The following is a 24,896-nucleotide window of genomic DNA, read 5'->3' as shown; positions in this document are numbered from 1 at the left end:
GCATTTAAGACAGTCACAAGATCCCAGGTTCAAGATGACTTCAGCTGTTTAAGCACAAAACCCAAAGCTGTTACTCTAATTGATAACTGCATTGACAAAGGTGTATTCTTTTGGACAGGATATTAAAATATGACCCCCGTCTAAGTAATTGTCAAAGGTTCTGAAGAACACCAAGGGTATTACTCACATTATTTTGACCAATACTTATTGTTCAACGAGTATCTCAAAAGTTTAATTGATCATTATCATCCTGCTGCCTGTGGAAGTTTGCTGTGTGCATACGAACTGTTTTTTTACATCGCAACATTGAGTACATATCATTGACTGTATAGCATGTTAAGAAGTCAAATGCTCATGCAAAGCGCTATATAAATTCAAGTTTTTTCATGCAAAGTCAATTATATAGAACAAAATGAAATAGCCAATTCAATGCAACGTATGAAGGAACTAAAGTTTAAACTAATTGCATACAAATGATTACATATAATTCAAATTAACCTCAAATTTTAGAATTTGGCCTCGGAAAACTTGCAATAAGCTAATTCTTCCCATTTTGGCTATTGTTACAGGTGCACTTTAAATAAGACATTTAGTATGCGAATAAAAATACTTCTGGACTCCAGCACTTACCATCAGTATCACTAGACATTTCTTTAGGTAAACTTGCAGAATGTGTTGCACCCATCCGTTCAAATCCAGTAGACACTGTAATGCCAGTATTATTTATCTCTATTGGCACAAACCGGGAAATGTCAATGTCATTGACTTGTACTGTCTCTTCAACCTGAAATTAAGAAAGTCAGTCAAAAATTTATAATGACAGTAACAAAGTGGTTATTCTGTGCAGTTGGAATTACCTCTTCGCCTTGTTCTTGTGTGTACTGCGTTTCATCCGCTTCTTCATCATCGGCACTAATCAAATCAGGTCGAAATTCAAAGATTTCACGACCACTCACCTACATATGGAAAGTAGGTTTATAATCAAGCATCTTTTGAATTTAGCATGAGAGCAAACATTTCAATAAATGGTAAAGAACAAAAAAAATTCTACATACACCAAAGGCTTTGCCAGCATTAAAATCTGCTTTTCTCTTTTCTAGTTCTTGCAGAGCTTTTTCAGATTTTTCATGTCTCTTCCTTTTCTTCCATTCCAAGAAGGTTTCTAGGGTGATTCTGGTTACATCCGGCCCCAAAGCTGCTCGCTTAAAATTTAAAGGCAACATCATAATTTACTCTTTTGTTCCAATGTTGGGGAGTAACAGGTGCAAGTTTGACCTTGTTACAGAGCTAAGAATTCAAGGTAATTCAAACCATTTAAGACTCAATATAAATGAATTTATTGCAATTCAATAGACATGCCGAATAGATTTTTAAATATTTAGCGTCACCATGTGGTTAGGATATGTAGTGCAACACTGCTTTCAACAGAAATGAAAGCTCAAGTTATCGTTATATTTTTATTTTATCCTGATATTTAGGATTTTTGAATATAAAGTAAAAACAGCATATACCTCACCACCAATTGAAACCTTAAGTGCTCAAAGATGTTTGTTTGTGTGTCACTGGAAACTTAAGAAAAAATGTATCTATTGTGAAATCCCAGGTGATTTTTGAGATTACTTTGAGTGGAAACAGGCCCTTTGGCCCAACAAGTCCACAATGACCCTCCGAAGAGCAACCCACCCCCACCCATTCCCCTACATTTACCCTTTCACCTAACACTATGGGCAATTTAGTATGGCCAATTCACCTAATCTGCATATTTTTGGACTGTGGGAGGAAACTGGAGCACCCGGAGAAAACCCCCACAGACACTGGGAGAATGTGCAAACTCCACACAGACAGTTGCCCGAGGCAGGAATTGAACCCGGGTCTCTGGCGCTGAGAAGCAGAGGAGTGTTGGACTGAAGTCCTTCTGCTGATGTTGTTCCTAAGATGGTGTTTGAGGCAACCTTTTTCAAATGCAAAAATGTATGAGTGGAAATATGTGCAATTCAGTATACTTGTGACCAGAGGTAAAACTTGAGCTGATGGCATTCTATGATATCATGCTTTCTGGTATTTTAGGTAGGTAAGGAAGACACACTGGCAAACTAAGCTTCGAGAGCTGCTGTAGTACATTCTGCAACCACAATCTTCTACTCCTGCCAATGCAGAGTCTGCTGCCAGCAGTATAAAAAAAACAGTCCTTGAAGGTGGTTGGCTTGTTGAGTGTTATTCTGGGAGCACTAATGCCATCATACTCCTATCTTAGGCTATGTAAACGGTGGAAAATTCTGACGGGTCTTGGCTCAAACTTTTTCTACAATATTAACACTTAGATGAATAACTAAAGTAAAGAAAGCGGATACTCCAGAGATAAACAAACATCCGAACAACTTGTATATAAATAAGTGAAGTCTTCATGAGTGCCTTAAAGCTAATGGTGAGTATAAGTTACAGAAAACACTCTTCCATTACCTCTTTTTCTATTAAGTCTTCTAGTGAAATTTCTTCCTTTACTTCTTTCTTCTGGTTTTTCTTCAATACAAAGCCTGGTGGTAAGGCATGGCGGTACATACAGCTGTCTCCTCCTCCAGGACAGACCCAGAACCAGCCATATTTGTTATTCTCTATGGCTTCAAGGAAATATTTACATACCTAACAATGGAATAACACAAAGATCTAATCAACTCTTCTAATACAAGTCAACTCTTAAATACACTTTTTACAGTCAGAGTTGGACAGCTTGGAAACAGACCCTTTCAGTTCAACTCATCCATGCCAACTAGATATCCTAAATTAATCTAGTCTCATTTAGCGGTATTTGGTCCATATCCCTCGAAACCCTTTTTAATCATATACCCATTCAGACGCTTGCTGAAATATAGTAATTCTACCAGCCTCCACAACTTCCTTGGCAGCTCATTCCATACATGCATCAGTCTCTTCATGACAATATTGCCACTTAAGTCCCTTTTATATCTTTCCCCACTTACCTTAAACCTGTGCCCACTAGCTTTAGCCTCCCTCGCTGCTTGGAAAAGACTTTGGCTATTCACATTATCCATGCCCCTTAGTTTTATAAACATCTGAGGTCACCCCTCAGCCTTTGATGTTCCATGGAAAATAGCCTTAGCCTGTTTAGTCTCTCCCTGCAGCTCAAATCCTCCAACCCTGGCACATCCTTGTACATCTTTTCTGAAGCCTTTCAAATTTCACAACAGCCTTCCTGTAGGAGCAAGATCAGAATTACAAGCAGTATTTCAATAGTGACCTAACCAATGTCCTGTACAGCGGCAACATGACCTCCCAACGCCGACACTCAAATGCACCGAATAATGAAGGGAAGCATACTAACGCCTTCTTCACTATCCTGTCTACCTGGTACTCCACTTTAAAGGAACCATGAACCTTATCATTAAGGTGTATAAGTCCTGCCTTGATTTGCCCTCCCCAAATTCAGCACCTCACATTTATCTAAATTAACTCCATCTGCCCATCAGCCTACCTGATCAAGGTCCCCTTGTACTCCGAGGAAACCTCTGTTGTCCAGTACACCAATTTTGGTCCATCTGCAAACTTATTAACCGTACCTCCTGTGTTCACATCCAAATCACTTAAATGACGAAAAGCAGTGGACCCAGCTCCAATCCTTGTGGCATACCGCTGGTCACAGACTTCCAGTTTGACAAGCAACTCTCCCCCACCACCCTGTCTCCTACCTTTGAGCCAGTTCTGTATCAAAATGGCTAGTTCACCTTATATTCCATGTGATCTAATCTTAAATATCAAAATATGATAACAAATTGCATATCAAAATTTATACTTATTTAAAAGCAACTGAAATGGGTTTTGCTCCATTAAGTAAAGGTAAGTTCTCTCTCATTTGGAATGGAACTAGTGTAACTCAGAGGTACTGGAAGAAATAAAAATGGGGAAAACAGTTTTCTCATTTTCCTTCCCAAAGTAGGAATTGCCACCAGATCCTTCTACAACATCTGCAAAAGTAGTAACTATTCTAATTCTTCAAAACCTTTGCAGCTTTGGCATTACATAACCAATTCTATACTGGAAACTGTTAAGATTAACCAAATGTACACATACACAAATTTCCTGGAAGGCCAATCTTCCTCCAAGTACAAACATGAAGACAAATGTAATGAGTACCTCTGTATGACTAAGATGAGCTAACTTCAGTCACAACAAACATCTGTGACAGTTGTGGTCTGATACTAATAATACTGAAAAATCAAGCAAACTTTAAAAACAAACTTTCATCAAATCACACCCCTTCCCGCAGGGAGCTTCTGATGCCTAGTGTGATAGAGACTTTTTTTTCCCCTATCATGACATATCAAGGGTGCTTTGTCCAAGGGCAATCCTTGGCCGACTGTTTATTGATGCCTCATGCTAAGCAATTTTCTTGATAGTTTTTTTTCCAGTGTTGGTTCACCACACACTTCTTTCCACACTCAGAGGCAAGTGAACGATGCAGGTCTAAAGTCTGACTCAACCAAACAGGAACTGAAATCCTGCTGTTAAATACAATCTTGAACCACATACCAGCCATTTAGCCAAGTGAGTCAACCACCCTGACAGTCTTCAAGAGGTGCAAAAGAACTGGTGTTGGCACTTAAAAAGCAGGACATCTGCTCGTCATTGAAGTTCCACTGATGAAGGCAGTTAACATCCAAACTTGTTGCATCAACCTCAATGACATGATTAAGTGCTTAGCTGAGTTGATCCACTGATTGATCGATTGATAATTTCTCCAAATTCCACCGCAGTCAGTTAGCAGGTCAGGCAAACACAGCTAGTCTGCTCTTCCGAGAATAGACATGTTATATCATAATAAATTGATCATTAGGGCAGAGAGGGTGTTTTTTTTTGGCCAGGGTGAGAGGGAAGAGGGAGGAGAAAAAGGACGACAAGAAGAAGAATAAAAAAGGAGAAAAAGGAAGAGGTGGTGTTCAAGAATGGATTTGGAGCAGACAACCAAGATTGTAAATGCCTTGTAGCTGGATCCAAGGATTATCCAGCAGTGAAACAAAAAGACCAACAATTCAACAGTGAATGTAGCCTTACATGACACTTTCTCACCAGATTACCAAGTTCCCATACTCTGCAGTGAACCTCAGACCCAATCAACATCTTATTTGCACCAGTTTTCTTTCCTGTTCTCCCCATTAAACCCCTTCCATTAATACCCAGAACTTGCATTAACAGTCAATCCACCTGCATGGCTTCCAAATTCCTCCAGCTTTCAGCTTTGCTGGCACATTATCCAAATAAATTGTAAGAAAAATGCTGACATCATCCAGACACAGACCATTAGCCCTCTTTCTTTCAGGAAAGGTGACATACAACAGCTCAAAAGCAATAAATAATGGCCTAGCAAATGAACCCAGCAAAACAACAAGTAAAAAAATTAAAGCAGAACTGGCAGAAGAAAGTCATGTGAATTTCACTCAGGGGAGACGGGTTTCCAAATCAAGGGACTGCAGTGATTGGGATACCACAGTATACAACATTGTTGAGAACATTGAGGATAAGAGCATGTTCCTCCTTTATGTCCCTTCTTGCACCAAGGACATCACCTTACTTTCTGATAATGAATAGAAAGTTGCCAAATGTATGAACCTGGAGTTCCTGATTTACAGCAAGGATGATATGCTGACCACCCAGGTGCAGTATAGGCAGAAATAAAAATGGAACAGCACCGTACTAATGAAAAACCCCGTTACTGACCTGTTTCTTAGCTACCAATTAGATACTAGCACTGCGCATAGCTTGGTTGTTTATAAGCCCATATCAAGGTTCTCTTAACAGTCGATAGGTGAAATAAATTGTAGGTCAATACTACTGAACAGAACTCATGTAATGATCTCAGTGGGGAAGCACCCAAGTGGACACTGATGAACATGCAAATATAAGATGTTAACCAGCTGTCCTATAATATAGCCTTCTGACAAGACTAGAAAATAGATTCCAACTTGGCAAAGGCTATAGCAGTCAGCTTAATCTCTGCATAGTATCTGCTCCATTTGCCTACATCCTGCAGATCTAAAGACACTGCCACTCCTTCTCCATTCCTGGTGTAGCCTGGGCATGGACTTGTCACCTAATCCTTACAATACCTCTTCACCCTCAAACAGAATTCAGCAACACACTGATAAAATAGAAATTCTTCATACCTTCAAAACAGCTCAAAGTACTGCAACATGCAATAAAATTTCCAACAAATCTTATTAGTAATTTGGATGCATTATTCTTTAAATAATGCTAACAAAACACCCATTCTGCAATAGAAGGAATACTGTCTATGTTGTCTGCACTTGCACCACCAAAATTTGAATTCTGTGTCACAACAGTGAATTATGCTGCACAGCATTAGCCACATTGTATCACTGAAGTGCTGGAAAATTTTGAATCAATGTTGAGTGCCTCTGCATCAGCACTGCACACTGGACTTCCTAATAGTGTACTTACTATTACAGTTTTCTTCTGTTCTGCATCACCATGCTTTTTTTGTACAACTTCTTCCAGTTTTCTCACATCCCAATTTTCCATTGTGTCTAAGAAAAAAAATTAACATTTGATTTCAATTAGATAAACCCAGTTCATTAATTGCACTTCAAATGGGATGGAGCACTGTCCAAAAGGTGATTTCAGTAAAATGTAGAAAATGGAAAATCAATTAGGAATTTGACGCAGCAAGGCTCAATAACTACACAACATTAAGTCATTGTGTGGAAAACAAAACTGCATGCTTGGAATGAGTTTATTACTGGTTAGGCCAGTGTTTATTGTTCATCCCTAATTGCCCTAGAAACTGGGTAACGTACTTGGTTATTTCAATCGGGCAGTTAAGATGGAATCACAAACCAATGTCAGGCAGACAGGAGAAGGAATGCAGGTTGTCTCTCCTGAAGGGAGATGAGGGAATCAGATAGGATTTCATCACAATCTTTATTATAGCTTTTTTAAATTCAGAATTACTAACTACTTTAAACTTATATTACTCTTGTTCTGTAACATTACTACTCTGTTACTGTCCTTAACTATTGATAGAAAAAAAAAATCAGTATTCCACTGCTGCAGGACATGAACAAATTGGATTGTTTTACTAAATATTAATGTTACACAATTGGCAAAATAATTGTAATACCATTATGAGAAACTGATAGAAGAAAGATATAGAAGAAATATATGGTTCGGGGCTGGCTTAGTTAGGAGAAGAATTAAATAATAAAATGTAACATACCTGATCCTAACTCTTATTTGGTAAACCAGAAGCTTGCTCATCAAAAGATCAGCAAGACCCAGATTAACATATTAGCAAGACCCAGATGGCATTCAAACTGGTTAACAATGGCCAGAGCAGTTGTACCAACAGTGGATAGAGTGTTTGTACTCAGGAGGTCTTAGGAACGCAAAGCTTAATGAACAGCAATAACTGTCTGCCTAATTTGAAAGCAAACAACGGGAATTTAGAAGATAGTTAATAAACATTTCTGTCTGGGTATGAGTTGCTGTGGAGTGGGGTCTGAAGGAAACTGTCCAGAGAAAGCCAGTGTAGTACTGGCTGACAATATTGAGCAGTCTGTAAGAATCTGCAGGGCAGGGGGGTGAACAAAAGTGAGCAGCTAGTTTCGGTTGTTCATCAAGCAGAATATGGGGGGCACGGGGAAGGGAACAACTAGTTTCTCTGCTTTATCATGCAGAATGCGTTGGGAGCTTGTGCTGAAATTGAATAAAGAAAATTAATGAAAATGCAGAAGGTTCATCTAGCTTTAATTAGTGGGAGGATGTTTCAGGATAATAGACACCATGAAAGTCAGTGGTTTTCTTACCAAAAATAAACAAAACAGGATCTGAAAATAGCTCTGGACTGGTTCCTTGAGAATGGAGTAAAATACAACTGGGGAGCAGAATTTTTCTGGACATTTGATAAATGCCTTAAGACATTTTTCTGTAGTTCACAGTATATTTGATCTGAATTATGTGCAATCGTGTCAAGTGAGTCTTCCAGCTAGTCATTAGAAAATCATACCTTTTTAAGCGTTATCAATTCATGGGAATCATTCTGTGCAATACAAGTTCAAATTGCTTTATGGCTGCAACCTTTCAGCTATGAAGCCAAGCTTTGGAGGGGAGTGATAAAAGTACCAAAGGACTAAGTTCTTTACAGAACGTTGTGTAAAGATACAAATTATGATACGTCAGTCAACTCCCTCAACCCAACAGAATCAAACATTAACCAGTCATACAACTCTCTGCTGCTGATGTTGCCTCACTATACATCACAGTAAAAGTAACTCAATTTAAATAATTCATGTGAAAAATATAAATCATAATTCCAATTTGTATTATATAAATATATAGATTTACACTGAAGTTAAAGAATGACAACTGTCACCAAGAAATACATTGTCTTGAAAATACTATATTTCAGTGCAATACAAATACAACACTCCCAAAATAAAAGTTGAAGTCCTTCTTGCAAAATTATTTTTGACAGAAGAACTTGCTCTGGTTATCTGGTAATGCACAATACAGACTTAATGAGACAGTTTGGATAAAAGTGGCATTTCACTGTACATTGCCAAAATACAAATACCATCATGCTGAGATATCTAATCATGGTCAATAAACACAAGTTCAGAGTCTTATTCTTAACTTAAAACTGTTGATGATTTATTGCAATAAATGCAAAATAGATTTTGTAGACAATGCAGGTACAATTCACTCAGTTCAAAGTTGCTTCTTTTAAATTACCTATTAATTCAATTCTAGAGCAAAAAGTCATGAATAAGTGAGTAAAGTTGCACTACTGTGGGGAGTTTGAATCTTTTTGAACAAATAACAACTCTAAAATTAAAGTACATTGTACTTTCAGTACACTTAATATTAACACATTCTCCTCAAAGAAGGGTAATGTGGGAATTTCTTCAGATATTAATAAATCCATGCCAAGCAGAAAGATTGGATAAAACTCTTACTAGGCATGTCCACAGCAAAAGAAATAAAACACATTGCTTTACTTGCTTTGTTTCAGACAAAGTAGAATCAAATTTAAATACCATACAATATTAAAAATGGATCCAGAGGTACACCATGAGGTAAACTGCAATCCTCATCTTCAGCTCAAGGGGATTTTTACAAAACATCTACATTCTAAAATCAAGTCTCTCAATGGAACTTTCAATCACATTCTCATCATGCAGTAATTGGTGTGGGAAGGTATTATTGATTTAAGCATATGAAAAAAGTGCTCTTCACTTGCTTTCATTATCTATTGCATAATCTGCTAGAATGCTCAATTAATTCACATTAAGAATAGTACTTAATGCATGAAATCATAAAGGCTGAATGAGTAGAGGCAAATTAATCACTATGCTTGCCCCTTAAAAACATTCTTGGAATATGCTCAGTTAGAAGCACTGAAAACGTTTCACAAATAGTTTATTTTTTAAAACAAAAAAGAGGGAACTGAGAGAAGATCAAATCAAAAGGTACTCTTTTAAAAAAAAACTTGTATTGAATCTCTGCTTTGTCAACATACCTTTCACAAGCTCTTCATCCCGTGCATCTACATACATACTGCGCTTCTCACTCTTCCTTTCCAAGGATAGGTCATGTGAAAACTTGCATTTGTCACCCTTAGTACATTGACCTTGCTTGAAAAAAGCACACACCACAGATTTGGGATCTGCTCCTAGAAGGGAAAGCAAACAAGTTATAACTTACAGTCATAACTCTACTTGACTTTTTAATGCTTTTATCCATTATACTAATTAGTTGGAATTACACAGTAATGTCACTGGGGATCTGAGACCAAGCAAAAAGGAATTGTTGAAAATTCAAGCGGCTCATTTACAGCTGAGAATTTCATGCACTTTACACCAAAGTAAATACATCAGAAAGTTAAAGATAATAAAATTGGTTACAAATTGAAAGGGGAACTGTGTGATAAGGACTATGGAGGAGCAAAACAAGTTGGACCCTATCTTCAAATTGCTGCTTGTTGTTGAATGAAGAAACTGTACAAAGAGTCAGAAACTTCTGCTGTAAAAGTTACAGGGGAAGGGATGCCCTTCTTGCTTTGTGGTTTCAATAAAAAACCAAAATGATGCACATAAGTGTCACTGTAAATCAACACAAGCACTGCTCCATTACTATCAATCGCTGGAAAGAGACTACACAAAAAAGGTTTCCACAGCTGTAATGAAATTGAATATATTATATGGATGTATTCTGACCAACCTATCCCATTAAGAATAGGAATAATTTCAACTCAAAGCAAATGTATTTTACTCAATATTCCAACATGGAAGTCAGTGCTATTTCAGAATTTATCCTCTACAACTGAAATCTTCAATTACTTGGCCTAAGTAATATAAGTTAAGACAGTCAGCAATGAAATCTTATTCTTCCTCCTCCGGAGATCTTGTTTTTGACTATGTTTTTCTTCTCAAAAGTTTCTCTTTTTAATTTTCATCAAAAGGTTCACATTTGGCAATGATTTCTACAGTTCCTCATTAAGGTCACTGTAACATTTTCCTCCACTAGAACATGATAGACCTCAATCACTATTATGTGTTATCGCTGTCCAAACATTTGCAAACAGATTTTTAGAATCAATAATAGAAACATGCACAGGAAAACACAGTCCAATGCAAATAAATGGAGTTGCAAATGTAGTCAGTTGTAAAACTCCAGCACTACAGCAGTTGCTAAGAAGGATATTTAACAGATTGTTTCTGTTAAAGTTATTTCTGTGATAAAATTGTCCAGAATTCTCAGCATTATGACACACAGTTTATATGCATTTCTTAGGGCTAAGGCTAGCGTTTGATTGGGGAGGGGGAGGGGCAGCAGGGGATTCTGGATGTTAGTACATCCTTTATATTAATGCAGTTAATGTCATCAGCTGATTTCTGAAACATCTCTCTCCCTACCAAAGTCAGTGCAGGTCTATGAAGAATTGAAGAATCAGACTGATATGGTGCACTATTCTTGCTGGCCCAATGTCCTGCGATGCTGTATTGAAGTTGCTGCTGAAATAGGAGAAAAAAAAAACAATGTAGGAAACAGACAGTGAAAGATAGTGTAATAATTGGGAAAGATACAGGGCACGTCAGAGAAAGTGAGCTCAAGGGAAAACACTGCCAGAGACTAACAGGTAAAAAAAAAAGTGGCGGCTTGGAGTCAGCAGATGACAGAATGAGAATAAATCAATAAAGGAATCATGTGAAATCAATGGATATTAGGGAATTGATAGCTTGTTTGGAAAGTCTGGAGGGTGAGAGCATACTTGAAGTTCTGGTCTGAGCAGCAGGTTGGAATGAAAGGTAAGTGTCAGGGAGCAAAGTAATAAAAAACAGAAGTGACTTAATTAGAGTGTGTATTGGTTGCTAAGAGTTTCAGTTTTAAGATACAGTATTTAGTTTATTACTTACTTCAATTGGCCAAATAAAGAGATGTGGCAGGGTACCCCAGACCACAATACACATTCTACTGAGTGAGAATTCCAGGATGCTTAGTGTCCTGGAGAACCATATATACAGGGAGGGGCATCAGTTACAGCACCAAGATTTCTTCAGCATGTACAAATGGAGTCAATGCAGACAACTTGCAAGATGGAGTGTATCATGGACAGTATGATTTTGAATGTGCCTGGCAGCCAAAGGGGACCAGTCAAATTGTGCACAAGTTCCCTCAGTCCATCTTGCTCCAAAACCTGCATTCAGTTCTGGAAGTTCAGCCAGAGACAAATAAACAGCACCACATGACTCAACAGATTTTGACAAGATGCCACATAATTGACTTGCTAGCAAAGGTAAAACTTTTTTTGGGGGGAGTGGCTGCATAAATGCAAAGTCGACAGGACATAGATAATGAACAGTTGTTTTCCAGGCTGAAGAAACAAGGTGGTTAACTGGGTGATAACAGGAATTCTTTGCTTGATAAACATTAATGATCTAGACTTTGACATGCAGGTTGTGAGCAGGATAACAGTTGACTTCAGTGGACAAATACTGACTAATAGGATGGGTGGACACTAATATGCAGTGAGAGGTGGTACATTTTGTTAGGAAGAATGAGGAGACTATACTAAATCAAGGGTACAGAACCAAAAGGTCTGTATATAAACTGGTTTGTAAACTGTTTAAAAAGGCATTACAAGACCTCATTCCTTACAAAGTGGAGCGTCAAAAGCAAACGCAGTGAGTTCACAATGATCATTTATCAAACTGTGATTTCAACTCAACTGGAAGATTGGGTCCAATTTGGAACAATGTATTTTAGGAAGGACCTAATGGCAACATAAAGGGTGCAGACAAGATTTATAAGATCCAATCCCTGGATGAGGGACTTCAATTCCATGGTTGGACTGGAGAAGCTGAGTCTATTCTCTTTGAGAATGTTGAAAAAAAAAAATTCCTTTCAATCTTCTCTTAAGTAGATGGATCACAATTATTCCGATCTAGCCAGATAAACAAAGTCCATCTATGAAATCAACCTCCTTATTCTTATCTGCACTTACTGTAATGCTTTCATATCCTTCCAAAAATGCACCGACGCGCCTTCTGAAAATAAAGCACTTCTGGACAAAGCGGATAGATAAACTGATCGTATTGGCAAAAAGGATATAGAACAGAGGACATTAATTTAAGCTGCTTGCAAAGAATCAATGCAGACATGAAATCAAATTCTTTCCACAGTAAGCAATTAGGTCCTGGAAAGCCCTGGCCAAGAACCTGCTGCAGGAAGATACCCTTAAGGCCTTCCAGGAGTTCTGGAGGAGTATCCAAACAGGAAAAAAAATCAGCGCAACAGAACAGCAGCATGAGGTAGAAGGGAAGGTGTAGGATGAGTGTTGGAACATTATAGCATAGAAATAGGTTCTTCAGCCAATTGTATTTGAACAAGTCATCAAGCACAATACAATTGCTGAAGTTACCATAAAAATCCTGCCTTCTCAACCTTGCCACTTACCTGAGGCATGATGACCCTCAGGTTAAACTCATCATTAGTTATTTCTGGATTAGTGGTGCTGGAAGAGCACAGCAGTTCAGGCAGCATCCAAAGGTGGTCTGTCTAATGAGAGCATAGCCCTATGGTCCTATGGATAATAGCAACATAGTTTTATTCTAGCCCCATTCCCAACACTTAGTCCATAACCTTGCATTGTATATAGTGTTTCATGTGTACACCTAAATACGTCTTACATGTTGTAACGGTTCTGCCTTCACCATCCTGTCACGCAGTGCATTCCATATACCGACCACCCTCTGGATGAAAAAAAGTATTTCTCAAATGCCCCTTAGTCCTACTGCCCCTTTCCTTAAAACAATGCCTCCTGATAGATAAGATTGATATCAATAAACTTTCCCCTATGTGTCTCAATTTTGTAGATCTTAATTATGTCCTCCCTTAGCCTTCCCTGCTCTAAGGAAAACAAGCCTAGCCTATATAATCTCTCTTTATAACTGAAATGCTTCAGCTCAGGCTATATCAAGGTGAACTTTCTCTGCACTCTCTCCAGAGGAATCATGTATTTCCTACAGTGTGGCAACCAGAACTGCATACTGAACTCCAGCTGTGGGCTGACCAATGTCATTTACACTCCATCATAACTGACTAGGTCTTTGATTAATAAAGGTAAGCATTTCTAGACCTTGACTGATAAAGGTAAGCATTTCATATACATTCTTAAACATCCTATCCATCTGTCTTGTTGCCTTCAAGGATGTATGTGTATGAACACTAATGTCCTACTGATCGTCAGTACTACCCAGGCCCTAACATTCATTAATCATTCCCTTGCCTTGTTTGTCCTCCCAAAAAGACGTAATTTTACACTTTTCAGAATTAAACTTAATCTACAATTGTTCTGTCCATCTCACCAGTCTGACTGCCAGAGATGTACAGCACGGAAATATCATCCTACAGTTTAAAGCTTTCTTCCTATTTACCATATCCCCATATTTCATGTCAGCTGCAAACTCACCGATAAGACCTCCTTTGCCTGTGCCCAAATCACTTATGTAGACTGCAAACAGCAAGAGAACCAGCAATAAACCCATTGGCATGCCAAAGGACACAGGCTTCCACATAAAAACAAAAACAAACCTTCAACGAATACTCTGACTAGCTGAGTTGATCTTGCAAACAGTAACAAAGGACAGCTTGCATAATTTTCGTGTTTTGAACATTTTCTGTGCTTACAATTCTGAACTAAAAGCCAGACGAGAAAAGTGGGGTAAGGGTGGGGAAGAAGCCTAAGTAGCTTTGAAATTACAGTAAAGACATGCTTAGAATGGAAAACAGGCAATGCCAGTTCAGGGTAATCCTGCTCAGTGTGCTATTAAAAGAAAGTAGTAAGTTAAAAAAATGCACTGTTTTGAGATAATGTTGAGAATTGCAGATCAAAGCATAACCAATCTTGTGTATATGCAATAACGTGATTATACAACAGCTGCACTAAAACAACTGGATCAATGAGTCCTACTAGCAGGTAAACCTACTCTGACAAATGTTCATCAAGCTGCATAGTTCTGACCACAAGCAGAATCAGTACAGCCAGAACATTTTGTGTCTAAAGTAGTAGCATTAACATGAGTGAAGCACTGTTACACATTAGGTGATACAATGAAGTGCAAAGTATTTTAAGGCAATTGAGATATTTTAAAATTGACAGAGTACTTTTTGTTATTACTACTGGTAATTCCATGATGGCTATCCTTTAGACAACCTCTAATTCCAGGCAACACTAAGTAGTGGAGAAGGCCACATGACCTCCTACAAAATCTATTTGGAGACAAGTCCATGTGAGCTCGCTGTCATCAGGACTGGAGGCCCAGATCATGACAACGGTGCACACGTGACACTTGGATACAAAAGAAAGAGAGCTATTTGCAGACTGTCATGAGAAGTCAGACTGAAGGTTTTGGGGAAGACAATCCACAATCGTCACCTGTATTAGGCAAAAGGACTGGTTTTGGGCTAACCACTAAATGGAGGCTACTGAGATCAGAATCCTTATTTTCTCAAGCATAGGTTCTGACAAGTTCATGGAATCACCAGGGAACCTTCCAATGAGAAGTCCAATTGTTTATGTTCAAATGGTGGGGCAAAGGGACTTCATGGGAAAGAAGATCCTGTTAAAACTGGGAGAAGCATTAGATTTTAACCACAAGGTTACAATTCTATAGAGGCTAGTGTAATATATACATGTGGTTTAGATTTTCGGTTGTATTAAGTTAATAGGGAATACCTTTTCTGCAGTTTAGTGTACTAGACCAAGCATGGCTTAGTAGGCAACTCTGTTGATTTTACTATGATTGATACAGTAGAAGTTTTCAAATGTGGACTCATGAGGTTCTATAAGTGACTGAGGAACTCACCACTTTTTAAAAAATCAGTACCTATAGGAATTGTAAAATTATTCATTCTATTTTGATTTAGTTGTGGATGGCAAAGCTGACAAACAGTAAAAATACCTTTGCTGATCTTCTGAGCAACTACTACAGGTTTAAAAAGTTCATTCAACTCTTGGAGTTCTTTCTTTTTATCATCTTTTTTCGACTTCTTTTCTTCAAAGGGTACCTAAGAAAGAAGAAAGCAAACAACCTCAACATTTAGCAAGCTTTGAAATGATTTGTAGCTCAGGTTGAGGTCCTAGATGTGAGTTTGCTCGCTGAGCTGAAAGGTTCAGGTTCAGCTGTTTTGTCACCATACTAGGTAACATCATCAGAGAGCCTCCAATGAAGCGCTGGTGTTATGTCCCACTTTCTATGTGTGTGTTTAGGTTTCTTTGGGTGTCTGGTGATGTCATTGCTTCTTCTTTTTCTGAGAGGATGGTAGATGGGGTCCAAGTCGATGTGTTTGCTGATAGAATTCCAGTTGAAATGCCATGCTTCTAGGAATTCTCGTGAGTGCCTCCGTCTGGCTTGTCCTAGGATGGATGTGTTGTCCCACCAATAGCAAATGAACTTAAAAGACCCTTTTAAATGTAGGTTTGCTCACTGAGCTGAAAGGTTCATTTCCAGATATCAGTGATGTTAATAAATAGAAAGCAGGAATTTTCAGCATTACTTCATGAGGCCCACTGAAGATGTTACCCATTAAAGGTAACAAAACGTCTGGAAATGAACCTTTCAGCTCAGCAAGCAAATCTACATATAAAACCTCAACCAGAGCTTCAAATCTTCTCAAAACTCGTTAAAAGACCCTATACAGACAATAAGCAAAACGAACATCATTTACAAAATACCTTGCAAGGGCTGTAACAAACACTACACTGGACAAACAGGCAGGAAACTAGCCACCAGGATACATGAGCATTAACTAGCCACAAAAAGACATGACCCATTATCACTAGTATCCTTCCATACAGATGAGGAAGGACACTACTTTGACTTGGACAACATATCCATCCTAGGACAAGCCAGACAGACGCACCCACAAGAATTCCTAGAAGCATGGCATTCCAACTGAAACTCTATAAACCAACACATTGATTTGGACCCCATCTACCATCTTGACAAAATGAACAGGAAGTGACATCACCAAACACCCAGAGAAACCTAAACAAATAGAAATTGGGACATAACACCAGTGTTTTACCAGAGGCTCAATGATTATGTTACCTACTATGGTGACAAAACATCTGAAATCAAACCTTCCAGCTCAGCGAGCAAACTTACATCCACAAGCTCAACATTTAAATGCAACACTCACCAACTATGCTTGGGAGAACTGTAATTTAATTCAGTTCTCCCCTGCTCCATCTTTTGGCAGAAATTTTATGTTCTAATTGTATATCAATAATATAGAATACAATTCACTTCTGCAACTCATAGGACCAGCTTAAAACTTTGACAAATAGAAACCTCTAATTTTTTTTAAGCTACCTTAAAACAAATACTTTGATAATCTCAAACCATTTTAAAGTTTTTTGGGGGTTTTCTAGGATTGCAGCACGGCAGAAAGCTTTCTTCATCACAATCTTTTAATCTCTCAAATTTGATCAGACTTACCTGATTTTTCATACAGCGAGTCACATAACTAAACGTTCCACAAATTACAGGCTCTCAACAGTTAACTTACTATACCTGTTTTCCACCCGTCTGGCCATGCTTGACTTGATTTGTGACAGTTTTGATAAATTTCTGCTGTTTCGCTCCTTTCTTGTTCTTCAGACCAAAGGTCTTATCCTAGAACAGCAAGAAGGCAACATCTTAAGTTTAATTAGTTGAATAAAATTCAGAAATAGAACTGGCCTCCTCTTCAGCTTTGACAGATGTGATACCATGCTAGGCCCTTCCCATTCATAGTCTGCTCAGCAAGGTGACCAAGTGCTGCTTTCACATTTCCTAGATCTCTAGCAAACAAAGATGACAAGGCAAGGGTGATGCAGCTTCCTTACATTAGTTAAAATATAGCTTCAGATGTTTTTCCAGAAAAAAAACCTCATCTCAGCTGGTTAACTAGTTAGTTGCATTTTTGGGATCAGTTTAAACAAGTAATTTTATGCAGAGACACTTGTGTCCCATTACCTCTAAGTAATAATCTTTAAATGGACTGCATACAATTAAGAGACTGATAGGGACCCTTAAAGATTCAAACATTTTTCTTTCAAATAATGAGAAAGGAAAATTTGTTAACTTGATTTGTTTTTAAACATGGTACACAACAAAAATTGACATGCATATTACATCACTGAATATTTTTCCATCCCACTGTATCAAAACTGCTGCATGTTCTTGGAAGTATAAAATAATGACATGCTCCAATTTACACCCATCTAAATTTGGTGATTTGTCTTTGTTTGAATTTTGAGTGCGCTAAATTATGTGCTTCACTGACAGATAGGTCTTAAATCTCAAGTAGTATTTTTGGAACAAAAACAGATAAACATACACAAATTAATATAGTAAATGCAACCTCATCGAAACCAATACCATCTTCTGATAACTTAGTTGTGCTTAAAATGGGAATGTATTGGTCCTGATCTTATTTCAGCTGGGATATAAAATGCTAATTGCAATTTAGTTACAAGTCTCTGTAAATAATTTCAACAAATGTGGTGCTCAGGAAAGATGCTTTAACTGCCCACTTCATAATGTAAAGTGAGGCTTTTATAACTGCATTTTTCCTAGCTGATAATGCTAGAAAGAATTGTCCAAGAGTAATGTATAACAGTTTCAATATCTAAATGTTTGGTAGAACTTTTTGTTAAAGGCAGGAGCACAAATAACATGATGTTTATTGCCAGACAGCTCCAGGGAGAAAGAAAGAGCAAAATATAGAACTGTGTCCTTGCTGAGATGGGATTCAACATTGCTGACAGGATGTTCAGAAGAATTTTAAGATTGGACAATGGCATGATGCTCAAATGCTGGTAAATTGCATAACATTCATATACTTCTTTGTTATTCATGGCAGTGCACAAGAAAGCATCCTTGCAGCATTTTACATGAGTGATCCTTTAAATACTCTCAAAATCAGATGAAGTTCAGGAAAAACAGCAAGTTCTTTAAGGCTTTAGAGGATAACAAGCTGCTGAAATAGTGTTTCTATATGCATATTTTCTCTTTACATCCGCAAGCATGGCTTAATTATGGAAGCATGTTTTGCTAACAAGCACAAACCACTTTTAAAAGTCTGCTTGCAATTAATAAACTTAAATTTAACATGTCAGCAATATACTTCCAACTGATCCCAAATGAAGACTGAATGCAACTATCACCACAATAAAAATATCACAGTTCAGACTGCAGATGAATTTACTTACCTAGGTTCCATCCCGTGCAAATCTTTTAAGGAATCAAAGGCAAGCCAGTTTTATACTTGTGAAATTTATGTATACCTCAAAAAAAAAGCATTTTCATATAAGCAATCTAAGATGACAAGTAACTCTTAAAAGGCTGACTTTAAAATATATTATTTCTGGGGATGTATGCATTGTTGACATGCCCTAATTGTGCTTGAATGGAATTGCTTGCCAGGTTATTTTAGGGGACAGCTCAGAGTGAGTCTCAAGTCACGTGTAGGACAGACAAGGAAAGGACTGAACTTGTTTCCTTAAAAGACATTAGCAAACCAGATGGGTTTTTACAATTGATTATACTGGATTACACTATACTACTTTTCAATTCCAGATTTAAATTTCTCCAGCTGCCTTGATGACGTTTGAACTCGTGGCTGCAGAGAATTAGCCCAGGCTCTAGATTACCATTACAGCAACATTACTGTTACAACATCACTTTGCTGCAAAGTATCAGTACTCAGGTAGCGAGAGCAAGGATACATTGGCGGTGTGGATGGATAAATTACAACTATCTTTGACAGGGCATCAATATCCGATGAAAGTTCATGGCACACAGCAAGAAAAATACAAGCATTGCTTGAATACAGTCCTTTGAGAAAGAAGTCCCCAAATTGGAAAACGTTCCAAAGATAAAGCATACTAAGAAATCATGTTGGCAGTTGCCTCCAGCTATGTGACCCATCACTTTACCAGACCTCAACGTAAATGCCTAAGGAGGTCTTGCCAGAAAAATTAAAAATCATAAGACAATTCGGAAAAAAATTAATTAGTGCCCAGCAGATGTGATGGAAAATCTCAACTGTTACAGAGCAGAAAGAAGCCATTCAGCCCATTACATTTGGCTCTCCAAATCCTGACTGTCATTCGCCTGTCCTCTCCCCATTATTTCGATTTAATAACTGAATGCCTTGAACCTGCCTCCATCATACTTGTAGTAATGCATTCCAGACGTGAAGTGCTCACTATGTGAAAACATTTTTTCTCTGGCACTTAGTTCTTTCACAAAAGATTTTAATTGGTGTCATCTTGATCTTGAGCTTTTTAAAGAGTGGAAAGTGTCTCCCCATCTGCTCTGTCTAGACCTCATGATTTTGAATACTTCAATCTTAGCCTTCTCCTCTCCAAGCAAATAGTTTGGAAAAAATGGGACTATCTTCAGAACTGAGATTTCTCATCCCTGGAATGATTCTCAAAAACCTCTTCTGCACTCTCACCAAATGTATTATTTCTAAAGTGTTACACTAGAACCATACACAATCCTCCAGCTGAGGCTTTACTGATGTGAAACACACATTCAGTATAACCTCCCTGTTCTTCTAATCTATGTCATTATTCATAAAGCCGAGGATACTGTCTGCTTTAACTGCACACGCCACCCCTAATGAGGTATGCACGTCTCTCTGCTTCAGTACACTTTTTAAGAGTACCCTTTGTTTTATATTATCTGTCCATGTTCTTTCTGCCAAAGATGTTACCTCATTTCTGCCCATGATACTCTAAGCTACCTATGCACCCACTCCACCAACCTGTCAACATCCTTTTGAAGATATAAACGGTCTCCTCAGTTTACAGTTCTCCCATCTGGTTTGCTTTGAAATAGATTGAGTATAAATCAGAAAAATCAAGGGTCCCAATATCAAGACACTGGGGAACTCCACGACAAAGCTTCCTCAGTCCTGAAAAATATCCATTAACTGTTACACAGCTAATTTTGCATTCATTTTGCTGCTGTCCCTTGTATTCCAATAACTAACTTTTCTCAAGTCCATTATATGGTTTTGCTGAAAGTGTGTTGCTGGAAAAGCGCAGCAGGTCAGGCAGCATCCAAGGAACAGGAGACTCGACATTTCGGGCATAAGCCCTTCGTCAGGAATGAGGAAAGTGTGCCCAGCAGGCTAAGATAAAAGGTAGAGAGGAGGGACTTGGGGGAGGGGCGTTGGAGATGCGATAGGTGGAAGGAGGTCAAGGTCCTTGGGCCTTCTGTGGTGTTTCTGTGTATTTGCTGGCCTTGTCTTTCTGGATGTGGGTTTGGAAACTCCTCTCTTAAGGAGCTTTGAATTTCTGCAGCGCAACTTGTAGGCGGCACATATGCTATTACTGAGTGTTGGTGGTAGAGGGAGTGGACGTGGTGGCAATCAAGTAGGTTGCTTTGTCATGGATGGTATCAAGCTTTCGAGAGCTGCTGGATGGTTGGTGCACTCAAACAAAAGTGAGGATTGCAGATGCTAGAGATTAGAGTCGAGAGTGTGGGGCTGGAAAAGCTAGCAGGTCAGGCAGCATCCGAGGATAAGGAAAATCTACATTTCGGGCAAAAGCACTTCATCAGGAATCTTGGTGCACTCATCCAGGGACACAGGAAACATTTCATCACACTTCTGACTTGTGATTTTTAGATGGAGGACAGGCTACATGGAGTCAGGCAGAAAGTTATTCACAGTACGATTCCTAGCCTTTGACCTACTCTTGATGCCACCAATGTTTGGTTAATGGAACCCCTAGAATGTTGACAGTGAATGATTTAGTGTTCGTAACATGATTATAAGCCAAGGGACGATAGTTAGATTAGCAGTTGGATAAAACCAACATACCATCACTTCCCCCCACATTTACCCATGTGACTTAAGTCTATCTAGAATTATTATTCCCAGAAGTTTTCCCATTACCAAAGTTCAACTGACTAGTCTAATTCTTGCAATTTCTGTGGTTCGAAGGCATATCATTTGCAATCCTCCAGTTGTCTGGCACCATGCCCAAGTCCAGGGAAGACTGAAAGATTATGGCTAGTGCTTCTGCTATTTGCACTTTCTATGCCTTCAATATCATTGAATGCATCTTATCTGGTGCTGGCACCTTGTCAACTTCAGCATCTTACCCAATACCAGTAAAGGAATCAAGGATTATGGGGAAAAGGCAGGAAAGTAGAGTTAGGGATTATTAGATCAGCCACGATCCTGTTGAATAGCAAAGACAACCCAATGGGTTGAACGGCTTACTTCTGCTTCAACGTCTTATCCACACCGAATCTCCAAACAGCATCCCACCCAGACTCACACCCCCACACCAATCTTGCATTTCCCATGGTTAATTCACTGAGCCTACACATTTGTGGACACTCTGGGCAATTTAACATAGCCAATCCACTTAACTGCACATCTTTGGACTGTGGGAGGAAACCCACACAGACATGGGGAGAATGCGCAAACTCCACATAGACAATTGCCTGAGGGTGGAAATGAATCCTGGTCCCTGGCACCGTGAGACAGCAGTGTTAACCACTGAGTTACCGTGATTTTTATGTCTGCTTATTCTGAGCTGATGTCCTTAGGTTTATGTATTTATCCTCCAATGCCATTTCAGTCACTAATGCATTTCACCTTTGCTAAGCTATCTGATTTGTGAAAAACTTTCGCCAGCTTTAATCGAAATCGCCACTTTCAATAGCCTTCGCTTTTCTCTTCCATTCTAAAGAGTCACAACAGACTCTAACCATTAACTGTTTTTCTCTCTCCACAGCTGTTGCCAGACATGAGCTATTCCTGTATTTTCTGTTTTTTTAAGTTTTTCTTCATTGCTTTTGAATTCACACATCCTAAGTCTCCCAAAATTACCATCTGACAAGTTATTACATAAGAAGCATCTCCCTAATAATCATAGATGGATAATAGTACCAAATTGAAACATTATTTAGTAGATGTTAGAATTTCTAACAACTGTTGTGGTTCAATTCATAGTGATCACACTGGAGTTAGAAAGTTGTAAGTTAAAGTCCCACTCCAGAGGCTTGAGCTCAGAAATCTAGCTGTCCATACTCCAGTACTGAGGGGGTGCTGCACTGTCAGAGGTACGATCTTTCAGACTGGATGTTAAACCGAGGTTCCAAGTGTTCTTTCAGAAGGATGTAAAAGATCCAATGGCACCATTTTGAAGTGGAGCAAGGGAGTTATCTCAAGTGTCCAGTCCAATTGTTATCTCTCAATTGCTATTACTATAGATTACATAATTATAACATTGTTATTTGAGGGAGTTTGAGCCACAAATTTGATGCAATCCTTCCTATATTACTGACTAATTGAAATTACTTAATTGGTTGTAAAACATTTACAATAGCCTGAGATTATTAAAGTTACTAAGTATTTATTTAGATGTTTGTTCTTTAGACAGGGAGTAAACAATTATGGAGCGCAGAATCCATTATTTTACTGAATGGAGAAGCAGGCTCAAAAGAGTAAATAGCATCCACCTGGTCCTAGGTTTATACACCTTAAGTTGCCTGCAATTTCAGAATTAATAGAAGAAGCAGGCCATTCACCACATCTGGTCCAGGATGGTATTTGGACTCAAGTCAAACATGCTCCTACCTGTTTTCATCTAAAACCATAACATGGTGCCCTAGCTTCTTTTAGATACACCAATACTATTTCCTTCACCCACTCCATGGTAGTTGGTTTCACAACTTAATGCCCTACTGGATTTCTTGATGACTCTTATATTGCTGACATCTCAATATGTTCTTCCTCATGAGGTGTGACATTTTCTCTATATCCACTATCCAAATTTTATGTCCTGGTCACCCTGTCTTCATTTTCACTAGAAAAGAGATATTGTCAAACATTTCTTGATTTAGTCCACATATAAGGAGTCATTTCAGATTGCACCTTATGTTATAATGCAATACTAAAGTAGCCACAATTTTTAATACAGGAATGTTAATATCACTTAAGTCTACAGACAAATTATGTACAAAACAGGGCTTGCATTTCAAGCCAATGAAGAAGTCAGTAACTTGAAATATCAGCTATCCAATTTTCCCACTTATACTGCCAAGTCTGAACATTTCCAATATTTTGTATTTCATCAGGTGCTCAGTTCTCCTAGTATTTTGCTTTTGAAATAAAAGACATAATGCTGACATTTTGCAAATTATCCCAAGTGTTTCTGATTAATACGCCCTTAAAACCACATGGATTGCAGGGAAAACATTGTTCCCCCTCCCATTATAAAGAGGCACGGTGAAAAGCAAGAAGAAATAGGAAATGAAAGCAGAAAGTGTTGGAAATGTGCAGTGGGTCAGGCAGCATCTTGGCATGGGGGCGCGGGGCGGGCGGAGGGAAAGAAAGACTATAAAACATGAGTTAACATTCACAGTCACTGGGCTTTTATCAGCACTGTTAACCGAAAGGTAGGTTCTTGCCAAAGAGAAGACACTGACCGCAGGTAGGGGGGGGGGGCACAGCATTTCCACCCCCCTCACATACCTCCTGCCCATGCCCACAGAGCCACCTCTCTCTCTCTCTCTCTCTCACACACACACAGACAGGGCCGGACACACACGAGTTAACAGGGTCATTAAACTGAGCACAGAGCAGGGCAGTGGAGAAGACAAACAGGTGTGTGTGTGTGTGTGTGAGTGTGAGAGAGAGATCGGGCCCTTCTCCTCCCAGCCCCCCGCTCTGTCTCCGCCGCGGCCGAAGGGTGACCGCACGTTCTGTTTGGCCCGGCCCGGCCCGGCCTGCCCGAAACTGTCGGCGCTGCGGATCGCGCAACGCCCGCGCCTCCCACGACTCACCTCGATGACCTTCTCCTTTTTCTTCTGCTCAGCCTTCTTGCTGGGTTGACTCGAGGATTTCTTGGGCGGCATCGCAGCCTGGGGTGTCAGCGTCCGCTCCTCCTGCTTCCCACAGCCGGCCTCAGGCGAAGGCCCGGTCCCACACCGCCGCCGCACTGGATTGTGGGTGATCGCAGCTCAGCTCAGCGCGCCGCGCACGCGCCGACACCCCGGGCAACCACAATGGGAGAGGGCGGGGCCACGGTGTATCGCCCCGCGCCGGACGATGACGTTCCTTCACCTGGAGGAATCCCACACCTGGTGAGAGTCCCACACCTGGTGAGAGTCCTGCAACTGAGGGTATCTCACACCTGGGGGTATGCCACACCAGGGGGTATCCCGTATCTGGGGGTATGCCACACCTGGTGAGAGTCCCGCACCTGGTGAGAGTCCTGCAACTGAGGATATTTCACACCTGGGGGTATCCCACACCTATGGGTATCCCGCACCTGGGGGAATCCCGCACCT

The 24,896-nt window shown here is 39.3% G+C and overlaps 1 protein-coding gene across 1 annotated transcript in view; it reads right to left on the bottom strand.

Annotated features, from left to right (window-relative positions):
• Positions 1-24,561, bottom strand: part of zc3h15 (zinc finger CCCH-type containing 15) — a 32,606-nt gene extending 8,045 nt beyond the window's left edge. The window contains exons 1-9 of the mRNA XM_060827982.1: positions 24,390-24,561; positions 17,106-17,207; positions 15,492-15,597; positions 9,548-9,700; positions 6,472-6,557; positions 2,461-2,640; positions 1,056-1,202; positions 858-956; positions 631-784 (exon numbers count right to left, since the gene is read on the bottom strand). Of these exons, the coding sequence (XP_060683965.1) occupies positions 631-784; positions 858-956; positions 1,056-1,202; positions 2,461-2,640; positions 6,472-6,557; positions 9,548-9,700; positions 15,492-15,597; positions 17,106-17,207; positions 24,390-24,461 (1,099 nt within the window). The 5' untranslated portion in view covers positions 24,462-24,561. The remainder of the gene's footprint in view (positions 1-630; positions 785-857; positions 957-1,055; positions 1,203-2,460; positions 2,641-6,471; positions 6,558-9,547; positions 9,701-15,491; positions 15,598-17,105; positions 17,208-24,389) is intronic.
• Positions 24,562-24,896: the final 335 nt, after the last annotated feature.

This window comes from Hemiscyllium ocellatum, chromosome 7, assembly GCF_020745735.1.
Source record: "Hemiscyllium ocellatum isolate sHemOce1 chromosome 7, sHemOce1.pat.X.cur, whole genome shotgun sequence".
Classification (NCBI taxonomy): domain Eukaryota; kingdom Metazoa; phylum Chordata; class Chondrichthyes; order Orectolobiformes; family Hemiscylliidae; genus Hemiscyllium; species Hemiscyllium ocellatum.
This window is presented reverse-complemented; position numbering and strand designations above follow the sequence as displayed.